General features: G+C 36.1%; 4 protein-coding genes across 4 annotated transcripts; 2 read left to right on the forward strand and 2 right to left on the reverse strand.

Moving 5' to 3' along the window:
• Positions 1-970: 970 nt before the first annotated feature.
• Positions 971-1904, reverse strand: LOC105957824 (mavicyanin). Its single transcript, XM_012981793.2, has 2 exons — positions 1619-1904; positions 971-1514 (listed from the first exon to the last, which is right to left on the reverse strand). The coding sequence occupies exons 1-2, from the start codon at positions 1782-1784 to the stop codon at positions 1123-1125; spliced, it is 558 nt and encodes a 185-aa protein (XP_012837247.1). The 5' UTR covers positions 1785-1904; the 3' UTR covers positions 971-1122.
• A 983-nt stretch (positions 1905-2887) lies between these two features.
• Positions 2888-5614, forward strand: RRF (ribosome recycling factor, chloroplast precursor). Its single transcript, XM_012976886.2, has 11 exons — positions 2888-3112; positions 3205-3319; positions 3430-3499; positions 3608-3703; positions 3975-4072; positions 4351-4465; positions 4666-4707; positions 4803-4859; positions 4958-5008; positions 5184-5240; positions 5347-5614. Exons 1-11 carry the CDS (start codon positions 3028-3030, stop codon positions 5362-5364), a joined length of 804 nt encoding a protein of 267 aa, XP_012832340.2. The 5' UTR covers positions 2888-3027; the 3' UTR covers positions 5365-5614.
• Positions 5615-7989: 2375 nt separating this feature from the next.
• On the forward strand, positions 7990-12846 carry TKL (TIC-like protein). The gene is made up of 12 exons (XM_012976882.2): positions 7990-8411; positions 8493-8870; positions 8977-9131; positions 9217-9406; positions 9503-9806; positions 9912-9972; positions 10067-10156; positions 10251-10437; positions 10533-10599; positions 10679-10748; positions 10834-11160; positions 11265-12846. Exons 1-12 carry the CDS (start codon positions 8309-8311, stop codon positions 12603-12605), a joined length of 3273 nt encoding a protein of 1090 aa, XP_012832336.2. The 5' UTR covers positions 7990-8308; the 3' UTR covers positions 12606-12846.
• A 1493-nt stretch (positions 12847-14339) lies between these two features.
• On the reverse strand, positions 14340-15809 carry FAP1 (Chalcone-flavanone isomerase family protein). Its single transcript, XM_012981783.2, has 4 exons — positions 15396-15809; positions 15049-15268; positions 14798-14889; positions 14340-14642 (listed from the first exon to the last, which is right to left on the reverse strand). The coding sequence occupies exons 1-4, from the start codon at positions 15769-15771 to the stop codon at positions 14503-14505; spliced, it is 828 nt and encodes a 275-aa protein (XP_012837237.2). The 5' UTR covers positions 15772-15809; the 3' UTR covers positions 14340-14502.
• Positions 15810-18441: the final 2632 nt, after the last annotated feature.

Below are 18441 nucleotides of genomic sequence, written 5' to 3' on the forward strand. Positions count from 1 at the left end.
TACATTTTTACCTATAAAACGGTGGCAAATGATTTGAGATCGAATCTAATAACATGTTAAACCATCCGTGTGAGATTGACGGATGATTTAATTTTCAGTTTTACAGGGGAAATTGGATACTAGTGTACTTGATTTTTTATATTTATTCAATTTTTTACTTACTACCATACCATCTGCAAAAAAACGTTTTTTCTGATGCTTTTCCGGTGAACAACTTGAGTGAATTATCGACAAAATCCTACACATTATTGTGTATAGTGGCTTCATCTGGGCATGCGGTGCACGTGTGGGAGCGTAGGAAAAAAAAATGTTCTTTCCCCAATATTCTTTTATTGGTTTTCCAAAATTGTAAAAACAATTGGTTCGGGCAACAAATTGGTGGAAATTAGAGACGATTAAAAACGTACAATACTGAACTTAAAATGATTGTTGACAAATTTATGTATCATCTTAATTTAATTTCTTCAAAGACGGTGCAAATTTGGTGAAATGCAAATGAGTTTCACAGTAACAGATATGAAAGAAGAAGAAGTCAAGCAAATTTGGTGAAATGCAATTTCACTATATTTCAATCACATTAATAACAAGCATACACCTCCACCAGCTAAAAAAATGCGACAGCACAAACGTTGTTATATCACACATTTGGTATAGAATAACTCCAACTCATTATGCAGTTACTATGTCCATTTTCCTAGTCAATTCGATTTCGATGCCTCACGTCACTTAAGCTTCATTTGATTTTTCAATATTTTGTAATTTGGAATAATATTATACTGGTTTTTACGATTATTCGATTGGAAACCAATGTCCGGTATACAATTTTTCGATAAATTAATTAAACATAACTGCAGGTTTTTCATAACTAATTTTCTCGTTCAAGAGAAGAAAACAGCCTAACAAATTAACTTAAACACGATATTCGAAAAATTGTACACTGCTGTAGGAATTTGTTTCATGCTAGAAAACGAATACTCATATCGTCATAATATACTAAAAGAAAATTACCAAATTACCCTCCACGGGTTTCTAGTTAAATAAAAATACATAAAAATAGCAACCGAATTACAGGAACAAAAAATACATAAGCCGATCGATAAACCTAATAAAAGTAACCCAATGTTAATAGAAAATCAAAACAAGACTAAGCAAAACCCCAAGATTGTAAGATAACAGCCAATTGTTTAGAGACTCTCCACCACTGTGAGATGGGCCTGGTGCCATTGTACCAATAGGAGAGCCCTTTGGAGCGGTAGCACCACCAGTTACTTGAATCGGGCTTTGAATTGGGCCTTTGGCGGGCTCATTAGACTTGGGCACCCTTATATCAACCTTCTGTCCAGCCTGGCAGTGGCCCTCTAAACCACATATGTAGTAATAGTGTCCGGGGCTACGTATCACCACCGAGTCATTCCCGCTGTCGTATGTGGCGATTGGAGATTCTGCGTCGCACGAGTGGAACTCCGATCGGGTCACTTCCAACACATTGTGGAACAGATTATCGTACTCGAAAACTACACGTAATAAAAAAAAAATAATCATAAAATTTCGACGAAAATAAAAAAAGGGCACATTTATTAATTTATTTTACGTTTTTGCAAATAAGAAATAGACTTACTAAGCGTGTCGCCGACGCGAAAGGTCTTGGAAGAAGCCCATTTGTTGTAATCCATGTTGTCGACAATAGTCCACCCCGCGTAATCACCGACTTTGTACACAGCACCTTTGCAAAATCCAGAAATAGAAATCATGATTAACAATAGCCACAATAACACCCCACCCATGATTGAATTTGTTAAGTAAAAATGTTGTTGAAATGCACATTATATAGAGGGGGTAGTACGTGTTATTTGGTGCAACAAGGCAGAAAGAATTTTTGTGCAGTGAAAAGAGTCACAATTTATGCATGAGTGTGAGTGGGATTTGGCATGTTATTTTTACCATGTAAACGTGACTGTACCTCTATTTGCTTTGGCTTCATTTGAAAAAAAAAAGAGGAGGGGAAATAGTCTTACTGTGATAACACGTGATTAGCCATTGAATTTGTGTGAGATTAAGATATAAGGGTATGCAAATATGAACAAACAAATTTGTTTCTTATTAAGAAATTCACACACACGTGTATATTCATTAGATCGAATCAACCATTTTCAATTTTTTTTCATAATTTGGTGACTACTAAATCAAATTGTATAGTTCAGTTCGGCGACGATATTAAATTTTGGAGTAATGGATTTTAGGTCACCATTTTACTAAATGAACATGCCTAATTCCAAATAAATTCTAGTACTTACTTAGAGTCTCTCAGAGTCTTGTGGGTATAATGGGAAACTTAATTTTACTTATAAATATTAAGGTTAAATTACGGTGACCCTCTCGAGACAATATCAAATTACGAAAAAAACTTTTTTTAGGTAATTACAACCATATATCAACTATAAATTATCTTGCACGTCCACTCTTACGATGTCAAATTTAACGGAATGTATTGATTTTGTGAGATATTTTCTAGTTTGTACCCATTTTATGCTAAAATACAGTTTTAGATGAACCACAATCTGATATTTTACAGGGCGAAAGATGCATTTTATGATCATCTTATTTCAAAATAGGGAGTTGGAAGGGTGTAAAACGGGTACAAACTAAAGAATGTTCCACATATAATCTAAAAGATTCCGCTAAATTTGACACCGTGAGACGATTCGTAGTTGAGAGCGGTTGGAATTAACAAAAAAATAGGAGGTTTCTCGTAATTTGACATTACCTCATTGGTAACCTTAATTTTACCCGCTTAAAATAGGAAATCCAAATTTATTTACAAACTCGAGGGGTAAAATAGGAAATTCAATTTTGTATTTGGGCCGTGAAGGGCAAAAATCTTTACACAAAGAATTAGCGTATTTGGTGGGTGAATGTCCCAGTGCAAAAGGATCGCTCTTATCCACAATTCCTCGTCCTCAACTAGATAGAAAGAAAGTCAGAGAATTCAACTGAGGCATTTCATCGAACACATAGAGTGTCATCCCTATGGCGACAACATTCTCGCCTGCATCTCACGTACGCACCGTTTGCTACGCGTCTAATCTTCCCAAGAACCGTCTCTCAGTCCCAGGTTTTCCTAGAAACTCCATTTTCGTCTCTCGTCTCTCTGGCTATTAATTATTTATCATACGAGTGCGTGTTTGAGTTTTGGCTTTACTGCAGATTTTGGAAATGTGGGTTGTTGGAGTGCGTCGGCGAATTACGTCAAGCTTCAGGTGTCGGCGGCGAGAGGGTTTTCCGGGAAGCCCTTCGTTGTTAAGCAGACATGGAAGAAGAGGCAAGTTTATAAGGTTCTTAAAATATTTGTCTGCTATAATTGTTTTATGGTTTTTTTTTTTTTTTTTTTTGTTAGTAGTGTGTTACTGATGAACTCGTTTAAAATATCAGAATCGGAGTGTTGAAATGCGCAACTATTGAAGAAATTGAAGCGGAGAAATCAATGATTGAAAAAGCTGTTGTACGAATTTTAATTATTTACCGATTAATTTCTTAGTTAGCTGCATCTAGAAACCTCACAAACGACCTACACGTACTAATTTTCATTAATTCATTAATTGTTCTTCAGAAAGAAAAGATGGAAAAGACTATTGACAATGTGAAAACCAGTTTCAATTCTATCAGAACCGGAAGATCAAACCCATCCATACTAGACAAAGTCGAGGTATTATACATCTTACTATCTAACTCGCCCAAGCGATTAGACTTTTGCGTTTTCCGTTTTCCGTATCGTTATTTTACGGGATATCTTTTTCGTTTTCCGTTTTCCGTTTTCCATATCGTTATTGTGTATTCTTGAATTTTTCAATTTTCGTCATTTCTTACTTTCATCAACATTGTGTTAAGGTCTTTCTATTTCGTTTTCATTTAATTTCTTGGATAACTTAATTTATTCACCAATACCGTTTTGAATTTCCTTCACGGGACTTTATTAGGTGGACTACTATGGAACACCAGTCCCGTTGAAGAGTATAGCTCAGATAAGCACTCCCGATTCAAGTTCCCTCTTGGTGCAGCCCTATGACAAATCCAGGTGTATATTTCTAGTACAAACATCTAGTTTTAGCATTCAAGTTTTTTTTTTTCCGATTAGGTTATAAAATGTGGTGACAATGAAATGTACGATTTTGCCCCTCCCATACACTTTTGGTTACTGATAGTCAGCGCATCCATGCTATGTTGGTCGTATAGGAACAAATTGAAGGGTTGCATGCAGTTATTGTTTCCTTCAACTGGAGTTAAATGTTCTATTATTTGTGCGATCCAATAACATTTGGAGTGTCTTTTTTATTTTTTATTTTTTTAACACAGCTTGAAGGCTATAGAGAAAGCAATTGTGGCCTCTCCCGATCTTGGTTTGACTCCAAATAACGATGGAGATGTTATTCGATTGACCCTTCCTCAACTGACATCTGACAGGAGGAAGGTATTGTATTTTGTAGCTAAGCGAATGGTTTATAATTGAATTTGTATTGTTTCTCAAAATATTGCCCGAATATATATATATATATATATATATATATATATATATATATATATATATATATATATATATATATATACATTATGCAACACAAGATGCTCTGTTTTTAATTTTTAAAATTTTGGTTATTTTGTGGTTTGCAGGAGTTAATAAAGGTTGTGGCTAAGCAGTCTGAAGAAGGCAAGGTAACAAACACACTTCCTTTTGGTACAGATTCTGAACGAACCACATTACGCAATTGTTGGTTCAGCCTTGTTCTTAAGTTGCTCTTAATGTTTAGGTTGCTATAAGGAATATAAGAAGAGACGCCATCAAATCCTACGACAAACTTCAGAAGGTCTGCCTAATATAGCACCCCCCACCCCACCCCACCCCACGGCCCACGGCCCACGTCATAGGCTTATTGTAATAATAAGCAACAAACGTATTTTGCAGGAGAAGAAGCTTTCTGAAGATAATGTCAAGGACCTCTCTGCTGACTTGCAGGTACCTAAATTAGTTCATTTTCATAAAATAAACAGACAGAAGTACGAAACTCTAGCAAATTTCTCTCTGGACTTTTATTTTCTGTGTCGAGATTAGGTTCTTGATTATTGTCTTTATTTTATTTTCATTTTCTGTTTGTGTATTGGTGATAATTGGATATTGGGTTTGTTTACAGAAAGTGACTGATGAGTACATGAAGAAGATCGATACAATCCTCAAACAGAAAGAGAAGGTTCAGCTTCCTTGCCTTTTCATCGTCGTTTTCATTATATTGATAAATTATATTCAATCTGGGACATTAATTTAAGGATACAATTTTATTTTAATTTTTTTTGCAGGAGTTGCTGACAGTATGAAGGATTTATGCAAAGGTGTAGAGATGTGAATTCCCAGCACTAGAGATATTTTGAGAAGCTCTTTTCCCCTATGCTTATGCTTCTTCCTTTTTTTTTTTTTTGCTTATGACAAGTTTAAGAACCAGTACATGTGTATGTGGTACATAGGAAATGCACTTTGGGGAAATACGATGTCGTATGGTGCTTCAACTTGCTCGATTGTTCCTCGTTAACTGTACATTTTCTTGCCAAGGATAAAGTTGTTTTTTGACATGATTGTATTTCTCAATTATATCTGATGATTTGTACCGTAGGAAGTTGAATAAATGATCTCGTATTAAGTCGACATAGGTGCCATTTTCGTCACAGTCGGGGTTCGAGAAATTATTGGATTTATTAAATATTCAATAAGGTCCAATTCTTCAATTTATAACTCTACATTCTGTAACTCAATTTAAAATTAGAAAGTTTGGAAATTTATAAACAATTGTTTTACGACGTGGGAGATTATTATAATAATTAGTAGTAAGATTGTACTATGTTCTTATACATAAATCAACATTGTAAGGACAAAATCTAGATCACCCAATAACTTAGTCGTATATTATAATATATTTATTTTTTTCCCTTTTTCTACGACCAAATAATATATATAATTTATTTTCTCATCATCTTATATAATTGGTTGTCATGTGGCGTCCATTACGTTAATAAAATAAACTAACAAAGATGCTGTTTATATATATTGTGAAGCACAAGGTTGTGTTTGATGTTAAATTTCATTATACTTCATGCGGTTTAGATAAAAAATCAAGAAAAAATAAATAAATAAATACATGCAAAAATAAATCTTTATGACATGAGATAAGAATTAACTTTATTTTAATTCTCAGTAAATATTAATAAGCTTTAATTTTACAAAATAGTAATAATAATGTATATTATTATAAGTAAGTTAAAATAATAAAAGAAACATGTCGAAGTGGGGTGGGCCGTGCAGCTAACAAGATCCAAGGCGACCCACTTATTCTGGAGTGGGGCTTTCAATAAAAATTGAATACCTGGCGTGATTATTATTAATTATTATAGTAATTTCTGGTCTTAAATTTGACACGGTGGATTTTAATTCCATTATGTGATCAATTATTTTTTATTTTATCAGAATACTTATATTTAGTACTAATAAACCGCATACATATTTTCAAGACAAATAAGTTAATAACTGACTATTTGATTTGGAAATATCAAATATATATATTTTTATTTCAAGCTTCATTACAGCTGCCGCGGTGGATTGACCGGGAAACGACTCCGGCTCCGGAGACTCCTATCGGAGAAAAATCTCAACCGTCGGATTCCGCAGCACCATCGGCGATAATCTCGCTCTTCCTAGCGGAGCTATTAAAAATAGCGCAACATCAGCTCTAGTAGGACCCACATTGTCGTCCTGCTGCCACGTCGGAAGTACTTTATTCGAGGAGGTGGGACCCGCCGAGAAAAAAACGGGTTGTGGTACAAGCGGAGCAGCAGAAGGTACGAACCGGTCTTTTCGTCTTACTGAATCCCACGTGAGCTGTTATAGTCGTTTATTTATTTTAATTATTATTATTTTTAATTTTGCCAATTAGGCAATAACGTACGCGCAGGTAAGATATTTTCGTCCTTTTATTATTCAGTTTTTTCGCAGAGCAGGGAATCGGAACGGCAACTAAAAGTGGCAGTAGCTAGTGAACCATGTTTCTGGCCGACGCTCCGACTAGCGCGTGTGGGTTTACTGCACTAGATGTAGATTATCAAAATTAAATTAGCAGCTGCAAAACTTCTAAAATAGAGTGGGAGATCTAATTGAATTTGTTCTTATACGACATATATAATTTAATTACACAATCCAACTATAATAATAAAATCAATTCTACTTTATCTGTATTGCAAATTCCTTTTTTTCTTCGAATTAGGTGAATTTTCTCCCAAGTCCCTAAGGAAAAAAATCATCATATCAAGTCCTTTTACGCAACTATTATTATCAATAACATACTTTAATATTCCTAAAAAAATAATTAACATATAGTAATTATGAAAAATCTTTTTGCATTTTAAGTATCAGATACGTATTTCGAGCAAATTAACACTTTTAACAGGTGTCTTGAATTGAATTAATACAATCTGAGTGACAACTTTTGCAATATACGTAATATAATCCAATTTGGGGAATTTAATTGAATCCAAAAATATTTTTTCGAAATAATTGACAATAGGAGATATGAAATCTTGAATATGGTAGCATAAATTCTGAATAAGGAAATTAAATCGACATTAGATTGTGCATATATTTTATTTAATTAAGGTAGGTACTAATAGTTACTGTTATCATAAACAATCTGAAATAATCGAGGAAGCTAATTTGTAGAGTAATTAATAAATAAAAAAATCCACAGGAAAAAAAGAGGAAAAAAGAAATAAATAGGAAATAAATGAGGGACGTGGCGGAAAGAGGGCCCAAAGCAGGTTATTATAATCGGGAAAGTGACAGTTGTGCCATGTTGGCACCGGCTAATCGTGACCCTTGGATGTAGACCAGATCTTGCGGTGAATATGACGTCTCGAGGGCAAGAGAGATATCGGTGCCGTCCATCTCGGCTCTGGAGTAGGTTTCGCGTGACACTTATAAACAACAAACTACAGATTAGATGAGACCACAGAGAAAGATAGAGAGAGAGAGAGAGAGAAGAGAAGAGAAGAGAGAGAAAATAAAAAAAGTGAGGAGAGAGAGAGAGAGCACACAACAAAGCAAAAAAAGGAGAAACAGAGAGAGATTTTCAACAAGTTTCCGATTTGTTTAGGTGAATCATAGAGCTTGCTTGCAGTTTTTCGGATTTCATTTTCGTTTGTTCCGGTGTTTTCCGTCGTCGGAAATGGTCGGAATCCGGCGAGTTCTGTGATTGACGATTGGAGATTTACAGTGCTGATGGAGAGAAACAGAGATTTGCGGAAAGCTACCATTTCTACCGTTAATGGTTTGCCGAGAAGACGGCCAAAAATTACTGCTCTCAATCTGAGAGATTCAACTGGTTAGAATTTTTTTATAGATATATATGGATTGGATTATTGTTTGATAAGTGCTTTCTAATCGATTTTTTTATTTTTCACAGACATGGATAGACAGATGGAATTGCAGGAAACGTTGAGGTTAAGAGATCGAGAGCAGTTCGAGAAGAAAGTCCGGGATCGAGAGTTTGCGAAAAGGAGGAGAGTTGATAGGCACGGTGCTCTGCAGAGGAGTGGTGGCGGTGGCGGTGGTGGTGAAAGTTATAGAGAGAACGAGAGTACGGACTCGAGTGATGAAGAATACTGTGCAGAGGAAGAGGAGACGAGAATTCATCAGCGAAATCGGACGAGTCAACTCTCGCCAACGTCTTCTTCTCTGTCAAATAGCCGTTCGGGCCTCCGTACTCTCCGGTCGTCGCCGGTGGTCAGAGCCGCCGGCGATGAAATGCTCGGTGTTCCTGTACCCCGGAGAGCTCGCTCTGGTATGTTTTCATAAGTCAGGAATATTTGGTCTATTTGTTGAGTTTAATTTGCTGTTACTTTTTTTGTTTAATGTTTTTTTTTTTTTTATATATCTATTTTTTATAGGTTCTGCAAAGAGGTTGCAAGATTACTGCAATTCAGGCGGCGTCGGAGGTGATGACTTGAACCGCCGGAGATTTTCATCATCTCCGGCTATAGTGGGTCTGACTGGTTCCGGCAGTGGTTCGCCATCATTTTCCGGTGCTTCAACGAAGAAGATGGTGAGCACTTGTTTATGGATTTAATTTTTGGTACAATTTATTTTCATTTTCCAAATATTAACAGAGATGTGTTGCGACTCCCCAGATATCTGCAGAGCCGAGAACGAAGGTTCTGAGTGACGCATCTAATTCCAAACCTTCATCAGTTATTCAAGATGAAATCGAGATCGAAGTTGCTGAAGCTTTGTTCGATCTGATGAAACAATCTCAGTCGCAGTCCCAATCTCCGCCGAAGGTTGATAGAGAAAGCGCTGACACAGCAGCAGCTGATGCCGGTAAGTTTTATTTCTCGTGATCTGTTTATTCGGGAGTCAGTGCATAATTGTTGCTCGTATTTTTCTTCATAAATGTGAATTTGGTGGGGATTACAGATTTAAAGAGGTTAAAAGCTGCGGGTGGTAAAGATGAGAATAATGCCTTTATAGTTCAAAACGAGCAATCAATAAAAGTGGGTGGTGAAACAACTTTGGCCGACTCAGTGAAAGAATTGAAGAAAGAGAGAAGAATTGATAAAGAGAAATTTGCCGACGATGATGACCCAGCTCAAGAATTAGTAGTGGGTGGAGAAGATGGATTTGTGAATAAAGGAAAAGTGGGGTCTCCAAAAGAAACCGAATCGCCATCATGTGTTACAGTAAATGCTTGTGATATTCAGGATCCGACAGTGACAAAAGCGTGAGTATACCAAATTTTCTCTCTCTTCTTTTTTCCCCTTTTAATTTTCCTTTCTTTCTCATGAACCCATCTGTATAACAATGTCCATCTATGGTGCCGCTACAGAGATCAGGCAACAATCCGGGTTGCGGCGAAGAAGATAGCGAAGCCAGAGATTGATTTGATGGTATGTGTGCCATATAAGAGTTGTTCCTTTAGTTGGGCTTATGATTTCTTTTTTCTATTAAATAAATATTCTGAATATTGTGTTCTTTTGACAGGCTCCTCCACCTTTGCCATCATCCTCGGAGAGAGATTTCTTGGTTGATATGCCTATTGATCCTAAAGAAATTACCCCGGATGTTCAAAAGGCATGCTGATCTTTTCATGTGTATTTATTTTCTAATTGGGGTTTTTATTTGTTCAGTTAGTCGGAAACTGTTTTTTCATGTAATTCTTTTGCAGAAGAGTGACGCTATTTCAAAGGATAGTCCCTTGGCAGTTGCAACTCAAATGTCGGAAGAAACTACTAGAGTAATTAGTAATAATAGATTGCCAAACCTTGACCTGGACAAGCGTAGGCATGATATCCCAAGAGTCGGTGACAGTACTACCCAACAGCAGCAGATTCGTAACGATCAGAAAAGTCAATGTAAAATCCTCATACCAATCTACTTGATCCCAAAATCGAAGCGATCATGATATTTTTTTCAGCTAAATTGTATGACTGACGTGTTATTTTTGCAGATGCAACTCCCTTGTTGTCTTTCCCTTTTGGTATGAATAGCTGGCCTAGTGTTCTTCCTCGTCCAGGGTGTGTATACTAAAGTCTCGGTTTATTCTTCTGTTTAACAAATGCCTGCCCATTGCTAAACAAGTTGTTTCGTATGCAGATATATGCCTCCCACCATGCAAGCAGTTTTGCCAATAGATGGAAGTGCCAGATCTTCGATGACAATGCAGGTACACCTTTGGTTTTGTCGGAGCAATGTTTCTTATTTGGTTCAGTTTATAACTAACTAAATTGATTGTCTCTCAAAATTTGCAGCCCCCTCAATTTAATTTTTCACAACCTCGACTGAAGAGATGTTTAACTCATCAAAACGTTGCCAACAACATTCAGTATCACCAGCAACTCATCAAAAAATCTCTATCGTCTGGGCCAATTGGTCCTCCTACTTTATATGGAACCAAACCATCGAACCTAAAATCCAAGTCAAGACAAAAGCTCGTTCACGGAGACTTTCAAGGAGTACAGAATTTTGCTACCACCATTTCAGATGGAAGTAGAATAGATAAAATCTCTGATGCTGCAGCTGCTTTCAATGCCACAGCAAATGGCAAGTCTATTTTCCAACAAGCTAATAACTTTTCGGTAAGTTCTTTCGGTCTTTATCCTGTAGTTATTGAAACCGTGACTGCGTCACGCTCGATTCGAAGTTAAAACCCCTGTTTATTTATTTATTATGATGATTGCAGCATGGCTCTGGTTTAATCTTTCCGAACGGTCAACGCCAAACAACGATGACATCAGCAGCTAATTCTTCCGTACCCGCTTCAGCAGTTGGCAACGAATCGCTGCCCTCTAATTCAGCTGGGAGGCTTTCAGTTAACTTGCCCTTGCATGGGGCACCAGGTTCTGCGAGCTTTAATCAACCAACATTTCCATCCATGGAAGCTTCTCCATACATGGCAATGTTACAGAACAATAGTTTCCCAAATTTGCCTTCTTTCAGAGGAGTACACCCCAATATGCCCTTCTTTAACTCCTCTCTATATTCGTCGCCAGCGTTTAATGTCACTCAAAATCAGCAGCAGCCGCCATTATCCCTTCCTCATGCTCCAGTCCAATCAGCTTCGATATTTGGTGGCTCGTCATCTCACAAACAACCCAAGGGTAATCATCAGCACACCAGTACGAAAACTAGTGACGACAAATTTCCTTACTCATCACAGCCAGATAAGCTAACTAGCAGGAAAAGTGGCGGCTCATCGGTTCCTGACGGTTTGGTTTCTCAGTCTGTGGAATGTAATAATAACGGGCAGACGTACGCATTTCCTGTCCAAGCAATGAACTTTGGAGTGATGCCACCTGCCAATAATAAGCAGCACGGCGATCCTAGTCAGCATGGCTCTAAGGGTGTAATGAATATGGTCCCTCAAGCTTTTGCTCTCTCTTTCGGATCGAATGCTTCAACAACTGCTGCGCTGAGCTTCTCATCCATGATGCACAACTCTGCTATGATGTATCAAATGGCACAACAACAACAACAACAACAACAACAGCAGCAGCAGAAGAATTTCCAGGCAAGTGAAGGAGCAAATCAAATCCATGGCGGCAGCGGTCAACCTTTCAACTTCTCAAAGTCAGATTGCAGTGACAGTATATCAGCTCGCTCGACAATGCCAAAGTCTCAACAGCATCAAATGCAGCAGCAGCTTGCAGGAGGAGGAGCGTCAGCGTATCAGGTTAAGGCGATGAACCCTGTTTTCACATCTTCTACTCAAACCGGGAATCCAAACTTTGCATCCAAATGGGAGAACTACTCTCACAATAATACAGCCCTTTCGAACATTCCTCAACTGAAAAGTTCCCAAAGTAGTCATAATCCGGTATCACCTTCAGCAAATTCATCGGTGTCGAAAAATACAAATACAGGGGGGAGCAGCCAAAGAAGTATGAGTACAGTGAGCAAATCAACCCAAGAAACAGAGGTTCCTCCCAACGGGCCTGCCCAGAAATTGTCCCCTGCTTGTAGAAGGAACGTGACTCCGATTCTAGGCACATGCCCGAACCAACTCTCCGAGCTCAAGTATTGAAAAAGGATTAAATTGCAATTTTGGAAATAGTTATTTATGAGTTTGAGTACTAATCTGTGATTGGTTTGAATGAATGCGGCACTCATTTTTGTGTTGTATGTATAGAACTAATCTGCTGTTATAATCATCATCATCATATACAATTCCATTCTTTCATATATGCTTTAGAGTAGAGGTGGGTGGAAGTTGAATACCTTTTTTCAGTTAAAGAAAAAGCAGCTTATGAAAGTTTGTTGATTAATATTATTTTTTATTATCAGCTCTTTATTTGATTATTATTATTATTATTATTATTATTATTATTTAAAAAAAGGTTTGACTTTTTTGAATGAAAAATAATTAATTTCGTGGGGTGGAGCAGGTCAATTTTTTTGACTTGAATTCCTCTGAAAATGTTGGAACCCACAACGATTTTCTTTATATTATTTATTTTATCCATCTTTTATTTATATCATCATACAAAATAGTCAATGGGCTTGACTACTCATCCAACTACACAAAATTAATTTTAGGGTAAAGTTCATTTTACCTACCTGAACTATACCCAACGTATAAAATACCCCCCTGAACTTCAAAATGAATCAAAATAGCCCCTTCGTTTGAAATCCGTTAACTCTTGCTGATGTGGCACTTTGACTTTTACATTAATAATTATTTTTACATTTTCTGCATTTGGTTTGACAATTTTACCCCTTATTTTATTTCACCAATTCAGATATTGTTTCAGAAAAATAAACAAAATTATAGTGAGTCCATGTATGTAGACACTAACGAATAATTCATCTTGATTAGTGCTAATGATGTGGGTTTGTTTGGTTTTTTTTTTTTTCTTTTTTTTTCTTTTTATAATTCCTGAACTTTCTACTCCATTATCAATCCAACAGAACCATAGCGAGACAGTCAAAATACAAATTCATTTCCTGAATTAATAGAAAAAGAGAGAAATTGGGAACAAAAAAAACAAAGTTATAATCAAAACAAGATAACATTAGGCGCAAACACTAAGAATTACTCAGACATGGGAGGCTGCAGCGGTGTGGCGGCGCCGGCGGTGGTGTCATCGGTGACCAAACTCCATTCGGAGAGGAGAGGACGAAACAGAGGGTAGTATATCGGAGAGGTGAGTCTTACGAGGCGGGTCTCCGTGTGATGCTTCGTACTTCTGTGGCCTGGACGAGCACTCAATCACCGGCCCGGAACCACCGTGGCCGCCGCCCACCGCTAGTCTGTTCGGCGGTGCTATTGCTTCGTTTTTTGCGGCGGGGGCGAGGAAAGCACCAGTATCGATCCAAATATTGCGAATACTTAACATTTTTTTATTCTCTTGCAATTGAAATGGGTGGATTCTTGAGGCGAGTTTGGGTGGTATTGGTGGTCGTGTCTGAGAAATTTGGGAAGACCAATTGGGCAGAGTCTGAGCAACCAAATTGAGGAGACCAAGTGGTGTGGTGAAATGAGGAAGAAGAAATAGAGGAAGAAAAAATGGAGGAAAAAAAGGACGGAGGAAGAAGAAATGGAGGAATAAGGAAGATGATATTAAGGGCAAAATTGTAAAGACACTTTAAAACTAACGGACTTGTACAAAAAGTGACGGTGTTAACTTTTTTAACGTTGACCATAAAAAATGTGGGCTATTTTGATTCATTTTAAAGTTCAGGGGGGTATTTTATACGTTGGGTATAGTTCAGGTAGGTAAAATGAACTTTACCCTTAATTTTATGTGATCTCATCTAATTTGGTAGCAATACTTTACCTAGAAACCAAATCTTCAGTGTTCTTCACATTAATGTTTTTTTCCCAACAAAATACAAACAACCGAAAAACGCGAAAATCAAGGGTCGAAATATTACGAAATTTCTGAATTTTGGATTCAAGCAGAGTTTGACATCCAACGAAGTTATTTCCCGAATAGGGAAGCCAAGTTGAGCTCGACATCTTCTTTGGCTTTAGAATCAAAAGACTCGTTACCTATGTATAGATCGAGTATTGACCGACACAAGACCTTGCTCTGTATACTTCCCACTTCTTCTCCATCAACTACATACATACATACGTGCAAAATGTAAAAAAGTTGCGTTTATATCTAATTTATCGTAATTTTGCAGCATCATATGCATTATGCACCATGCTCATATTTAACTAAAACAAAGTTCGTTTCAAATATAAATATGAAGTAGCGACGACAATCTTACTCATTGTGCGAAGAACATAGCCTCGCTCTCTACACAGATCGATGATGGATCCCTTTGGTATTTTATATTCATCTTTAAATTGAGAGGTAAACCTGCACATCAAATTATAAGAAAATCGACAGACACTACAAAATCACCGAGCTCGAGATTTTATACTATTGAATTGCTACACCACGACCACGGGCTACTATCATTCCTAATTTAGTGCATTTTAGTACACTTGCGATATAAACGAAAAGATATTTGGTTACCTTTGTAGCAATTCTTTGTTATCCGATCCTCCGCCAAACTTGTTCAATCGGCTACCGACCGATTCTTGAAAAGCGCTCCTCACGGAACGAATGCTCAACCTTCCATAAACTATTTGCAGCCTAATAGTCATGCTGACATCACTCTCCATTAGATCATCGGAAAGATCTCCCTTTTTCTCACTTAGAAACTTTTTCACATCGGAATCATCAGCGTATACACCTATTTTAATCAAATCCGAAATCAAAAGGGAAAATGCCCAGAGTTCAATTTCATGGCCAATTTGGTCGCTATGTATATATCAACTGAAATGAAAAGGGGGAAATCAAAATAAAATACGAAGGGTTACCGTAAGCGTAAACATCGATGTTTTTCAACCCTAGAACAGCTTTTCTGCGCAATCCAATTCCGAGAAGGCGCTGAGAATCTTTCAGGACAGCTGGAAATGACGTTCCAGTCCTCGATTCGGTGACCGGCGACGAATTTGCGGTGAGAGAAAGTGAACCCCACATCGGATTGAAGCCATTTCTGTTGGACGCTAATAAATTCAATGCCCTTTGAAGAAATGGGTTGTCGGAGTTCTGGGAGAGAGCAACGCCGGCTCCGGCGACTGATAATGCGGCGGTGGTGGTGGCGGAGAAGGATCGCGAGGAGACATTGGCGGTGGCGGAAACGGGCGGTCTTGGTGGCTGAGAAAACAAGAACGGGAAGCGGAAGGAAACCATGCTTTTACTGTGATTTTTTTTTTAAAGGTGGTTTGTTGGAGTTTAGCGATTCGGAGAGGGTGTCACGTGCTGAGCGCGTGATATTTATTGGGCCTATCAAAATTAAGTGGCCCAATTCAGGTAGTTTATTGGATTTTGGGCCAATTAATTGGGCTAACAAAATTGTAATGTTTTTAAATTTAGAGACGACCGTAGCTTAGCCCGTTAGATTTAGAAAAGGTTATTTGGATTTTAATTATTAAAATTATAGGTTTAATTTTTCATTTGAGACAATTTATTTATAATTAGATATTGCATATTTTACATTCAATTATATTTTAAGATTAATGGATCATACATACCAAACAACGAGAACGGGCCAGAGAAAAGGAAATAAGAAGATGGCGAAGAAATCGAGATCTCTCGTAAAAAAAAGTAAACAAAAATTAAATCATTTTGTGTATATTCTTTGTTTCCTCATGTCAAAACAAATTTCCTTACGGGCGTGATAAATATCGTTTCAGTTTTAGACATACTGTTTTGACTTTAAACATGATTTTGATAATTTTTTAGTTTGAATGTAGCAAAATTCAAAACACGGAATTTGTAGTTTGTTGAGTTAACTTTTGAATCCAACTTGAATCACCAAAAATGGATGATAGAGGAGAAAAATATGCATGATTCAATGAACACTGCCCACAACTTTGATGTTTTGAGTTGTTTAAAATTCAAAACGTAACTCATTAATGCATAACTTTGCCATCCCACATCCAATCTAAACGATTCAAGTTGTATTAGAAATATATCTCAAAGGACTACACTTTTTGCGTTTTGCATTTTTTCAAAATTGAGTTCAAAATCACAGTATTAATAAAATTGAAACGACCCTTAACATTTCAAATCCTTTCTTGATTTTTATTTAATAAATCCTAACCGGCCTTGTTTGTTGTATTCACGAGCCCGGCCCATATCAAACACTGGGCTTAGAACATTCAAATAAGAAAAGACAAGTGGAACCAAAATTATTGGATCATGGTTTATATTTTAATTAGATTCCATGCATTACAATTGATACAAGGTTGGTGAAAACGCCAGTTATTAATTGAAAAGCATCAAAGAAACACAAGATTCCACAATCTCCGTTAGAAACAAACACTTATTACCGGTTTAAGTTAGTTTTGTATATGATGTTTTATGTGATTAGACTAATCTTTTTTGTAATTATCTTTTTTGTTGTTTTATCAAATATATCCCAACAACTTATTATTATCTGATTTAGTGAAACATAATTTAGCCTTTATGTCAATCTTCCACATCGATTTTGAACTGATGTAACTGTCCCATTTTCTTTGAAGGTTTGTTATATACTTTTGATTCCTTAATCCTTGATTAAGATTTTAATCTATGAGATTTTTCTCAACTTAAATTGATTTCCAATTACTTAATACAACAATTATTATTGATTTACAAAAACCTCTTTTGTTTTTATAATTACATCCACCCTACAATTTGTAAATTTCTTACAACTCTTTTATAGGGGTTGAATGTATGTAATAAATTTCCAAACTGCGTGAAACCGAGTAATTTCTAAAAGAATGAGGGGTTTTTTCGTAAATAGACTTTATCTAAAAGAGGTGATTTTATGGAAAAAATAGTAAAAAAATAAAAAATCTCGTGCTTATAATTACCATATTAATTCTATTAAAAAAGATATTCTGAAAAGTCCTTTTATAAAGAAGAAAAAAAAAAAAAAAAAAAAAAAAAGAACCCAGTGAGATAATTGGACCAACTTCCAAAAGTTGCAAAACCAAATAAACCTGAATCTTGATTGTAGCGACTGGTCCGGTCCATGCACAACTCATCAGTACTGTATTTATCAGAATGTGAAAAAAATAATAAAATACGTACACATATTTAATTTATTACCTAATTTAATTAATTTACATTATCTTTCATCGAATACATGTATTCTCTCATATAAGATCACTGCGTCCGTGTGTGACTACAAAATTGTGACCATCTTTTCTATTGTATAACGTTCTTTTAACTCTATTGTTTGAGTAATTTCTTTACATTTTATACTGAACTCTTTATCTTTTTTATTAATATTTTTTCTAAATTAGTTCGTCACGCATAAATAATCTAATGCGATTAACATCTATTTACAAATTGTTGCACCAAAGCAGAATGTACCAAGTGTTGTCTCTGTCAATTAAAAATAAAATCATTATAGTACACGTGTTGCATATACGGATTGGTGAAATAAAATACAATATACATACCAAGTACTATAACATAGGATTCGTAACATAGGAATCCAAATTGCTATTTTGTAGTGTTGGATTTAATATTTTATTTTATTTTATTTTTCCTTACCTCAGAAGAAATATCACTATATACAGAGAGTTTTCCAATTCCAATATATAATATAGTAACACAATAATAACACCAAGATTTCATTTTCACCCATTAAATTAAAATCATTCCGTTGTATATTAAGTCAAACTAATTAAATCAGTACTGATCTCATAACAAAACTATTACAGTGAAATATAGAATTATAATTAATTAATTAATTAATTAATGGGGTTAACACAAAAAAGAGGGGTGGGGATCCTGAATAATTAAATATTATTTAAATAAATAAAAAATAAAAAAATGTATTAATAATATATAAAAAGGGTACTGGAA

Source organism: Erythranthe guttata, chromosome 4, assembly GCF_056151865.1.
Source record: "Erythranthe guttata isolate IM_541 chromosome 4, IM_541, whole genome shotgun sequence".
Classification (NCBI taxonomy): Eukaryota; Viridiplantae; Streptophyta; class Magnoliopsida; order Lamiales; family Phrymaceae; genus Erythranthe; species Erythranthe guttata.

What these genes read in the sequence shown, in the direction of transcription:
- LOC105957824 (XM_012981793.2), bottom strand. Translation starts at nt 1,784, where the DNA reads ATGGGTGGGGTGTTATTGTGGCTATTGTTAATCATGATTTCTATTTCT. An exon ending in TCGCGTCGGCGACACGCTTA is followed by an intron (nt 1,515 to 1,618) that starts GTAAGTCTATTT and finishes TATTACGTGTAG; the next exon opens with TTTTCGAGTACGATAATCTG.
- RRF (XM_012976886.2), top strand. Translation starts at nt 3,028, where the DNA reads ATGGCGACAACATTCTCGCCTGCATCTCACGTACGCACCGTTTGCTAC. An exon ending in CAATGATTGAAAAAGCTGTT is followed by an intron (nt 3,500 to 3,607) that starts GTACGAATTTTA and finishes ATTGTTCTTCAG; the next exon opens with AAAGAAAAGATGGAAAAGAC. An exon ending in ACCTCTCTGCTGACTTGCAG is followed by an intron (nt 5,009 to 5,183) that starts GTACCTAAATTA and finishes GTTTGTTTACAG; the next exon opens with AAAGTGACTGATGAGTACAT.
- TKL (XM_012976882.2), top strand. Translation starts at nt 8,309, where the DNA reads ATGGAGAGAAACAGAGATTTGCGGAAAGCTACCATTTCTACCGTTAAT. An exon ending in ACCCCGGAGAGCTCGCTCTG is followed by an intron (nt 8,871 to 8,976) that starts GTATGTTTTCAT and finishes TATTTTTTATAG; the next exon opens with GTTCTGCAAAGAGGTTGCAA. An exon ending in TAACGATCAGAAAAGTCAAT is followed by an intron (nt 10,438 to 10,532) that starts GTAAAATCCTCA and finishes TTATTTTTGCAG; the next exon opens with ATGCAACTCCCTTGTTGTCT.
- FAP1 (XM_012981783.2), bottom strand. Translation starts at nt 15,771, where the DNA reads ATGGTTTCCTTCCGCTTCCCGTTCTTGTTTTCTCAGCCACCAAGACCG. An exon ending in CATCGATGTTTACGCTTACG is followed by an intron (nt 15,269 to 15,395) that starts GTAACCCTTCGT and finishes TGATTAAAATAG; the next exon opens with GTGTATACGCTGATGATTCC. An exon ending in AACAAAGAATTGCTACAAAG is followed by an intron (nt 14,890 to 15,048) that starts GTAACCAAATAT and finishes TTTGATGTGCAG; the next exon opens with GTTTACCTCTCAATTTAAAG.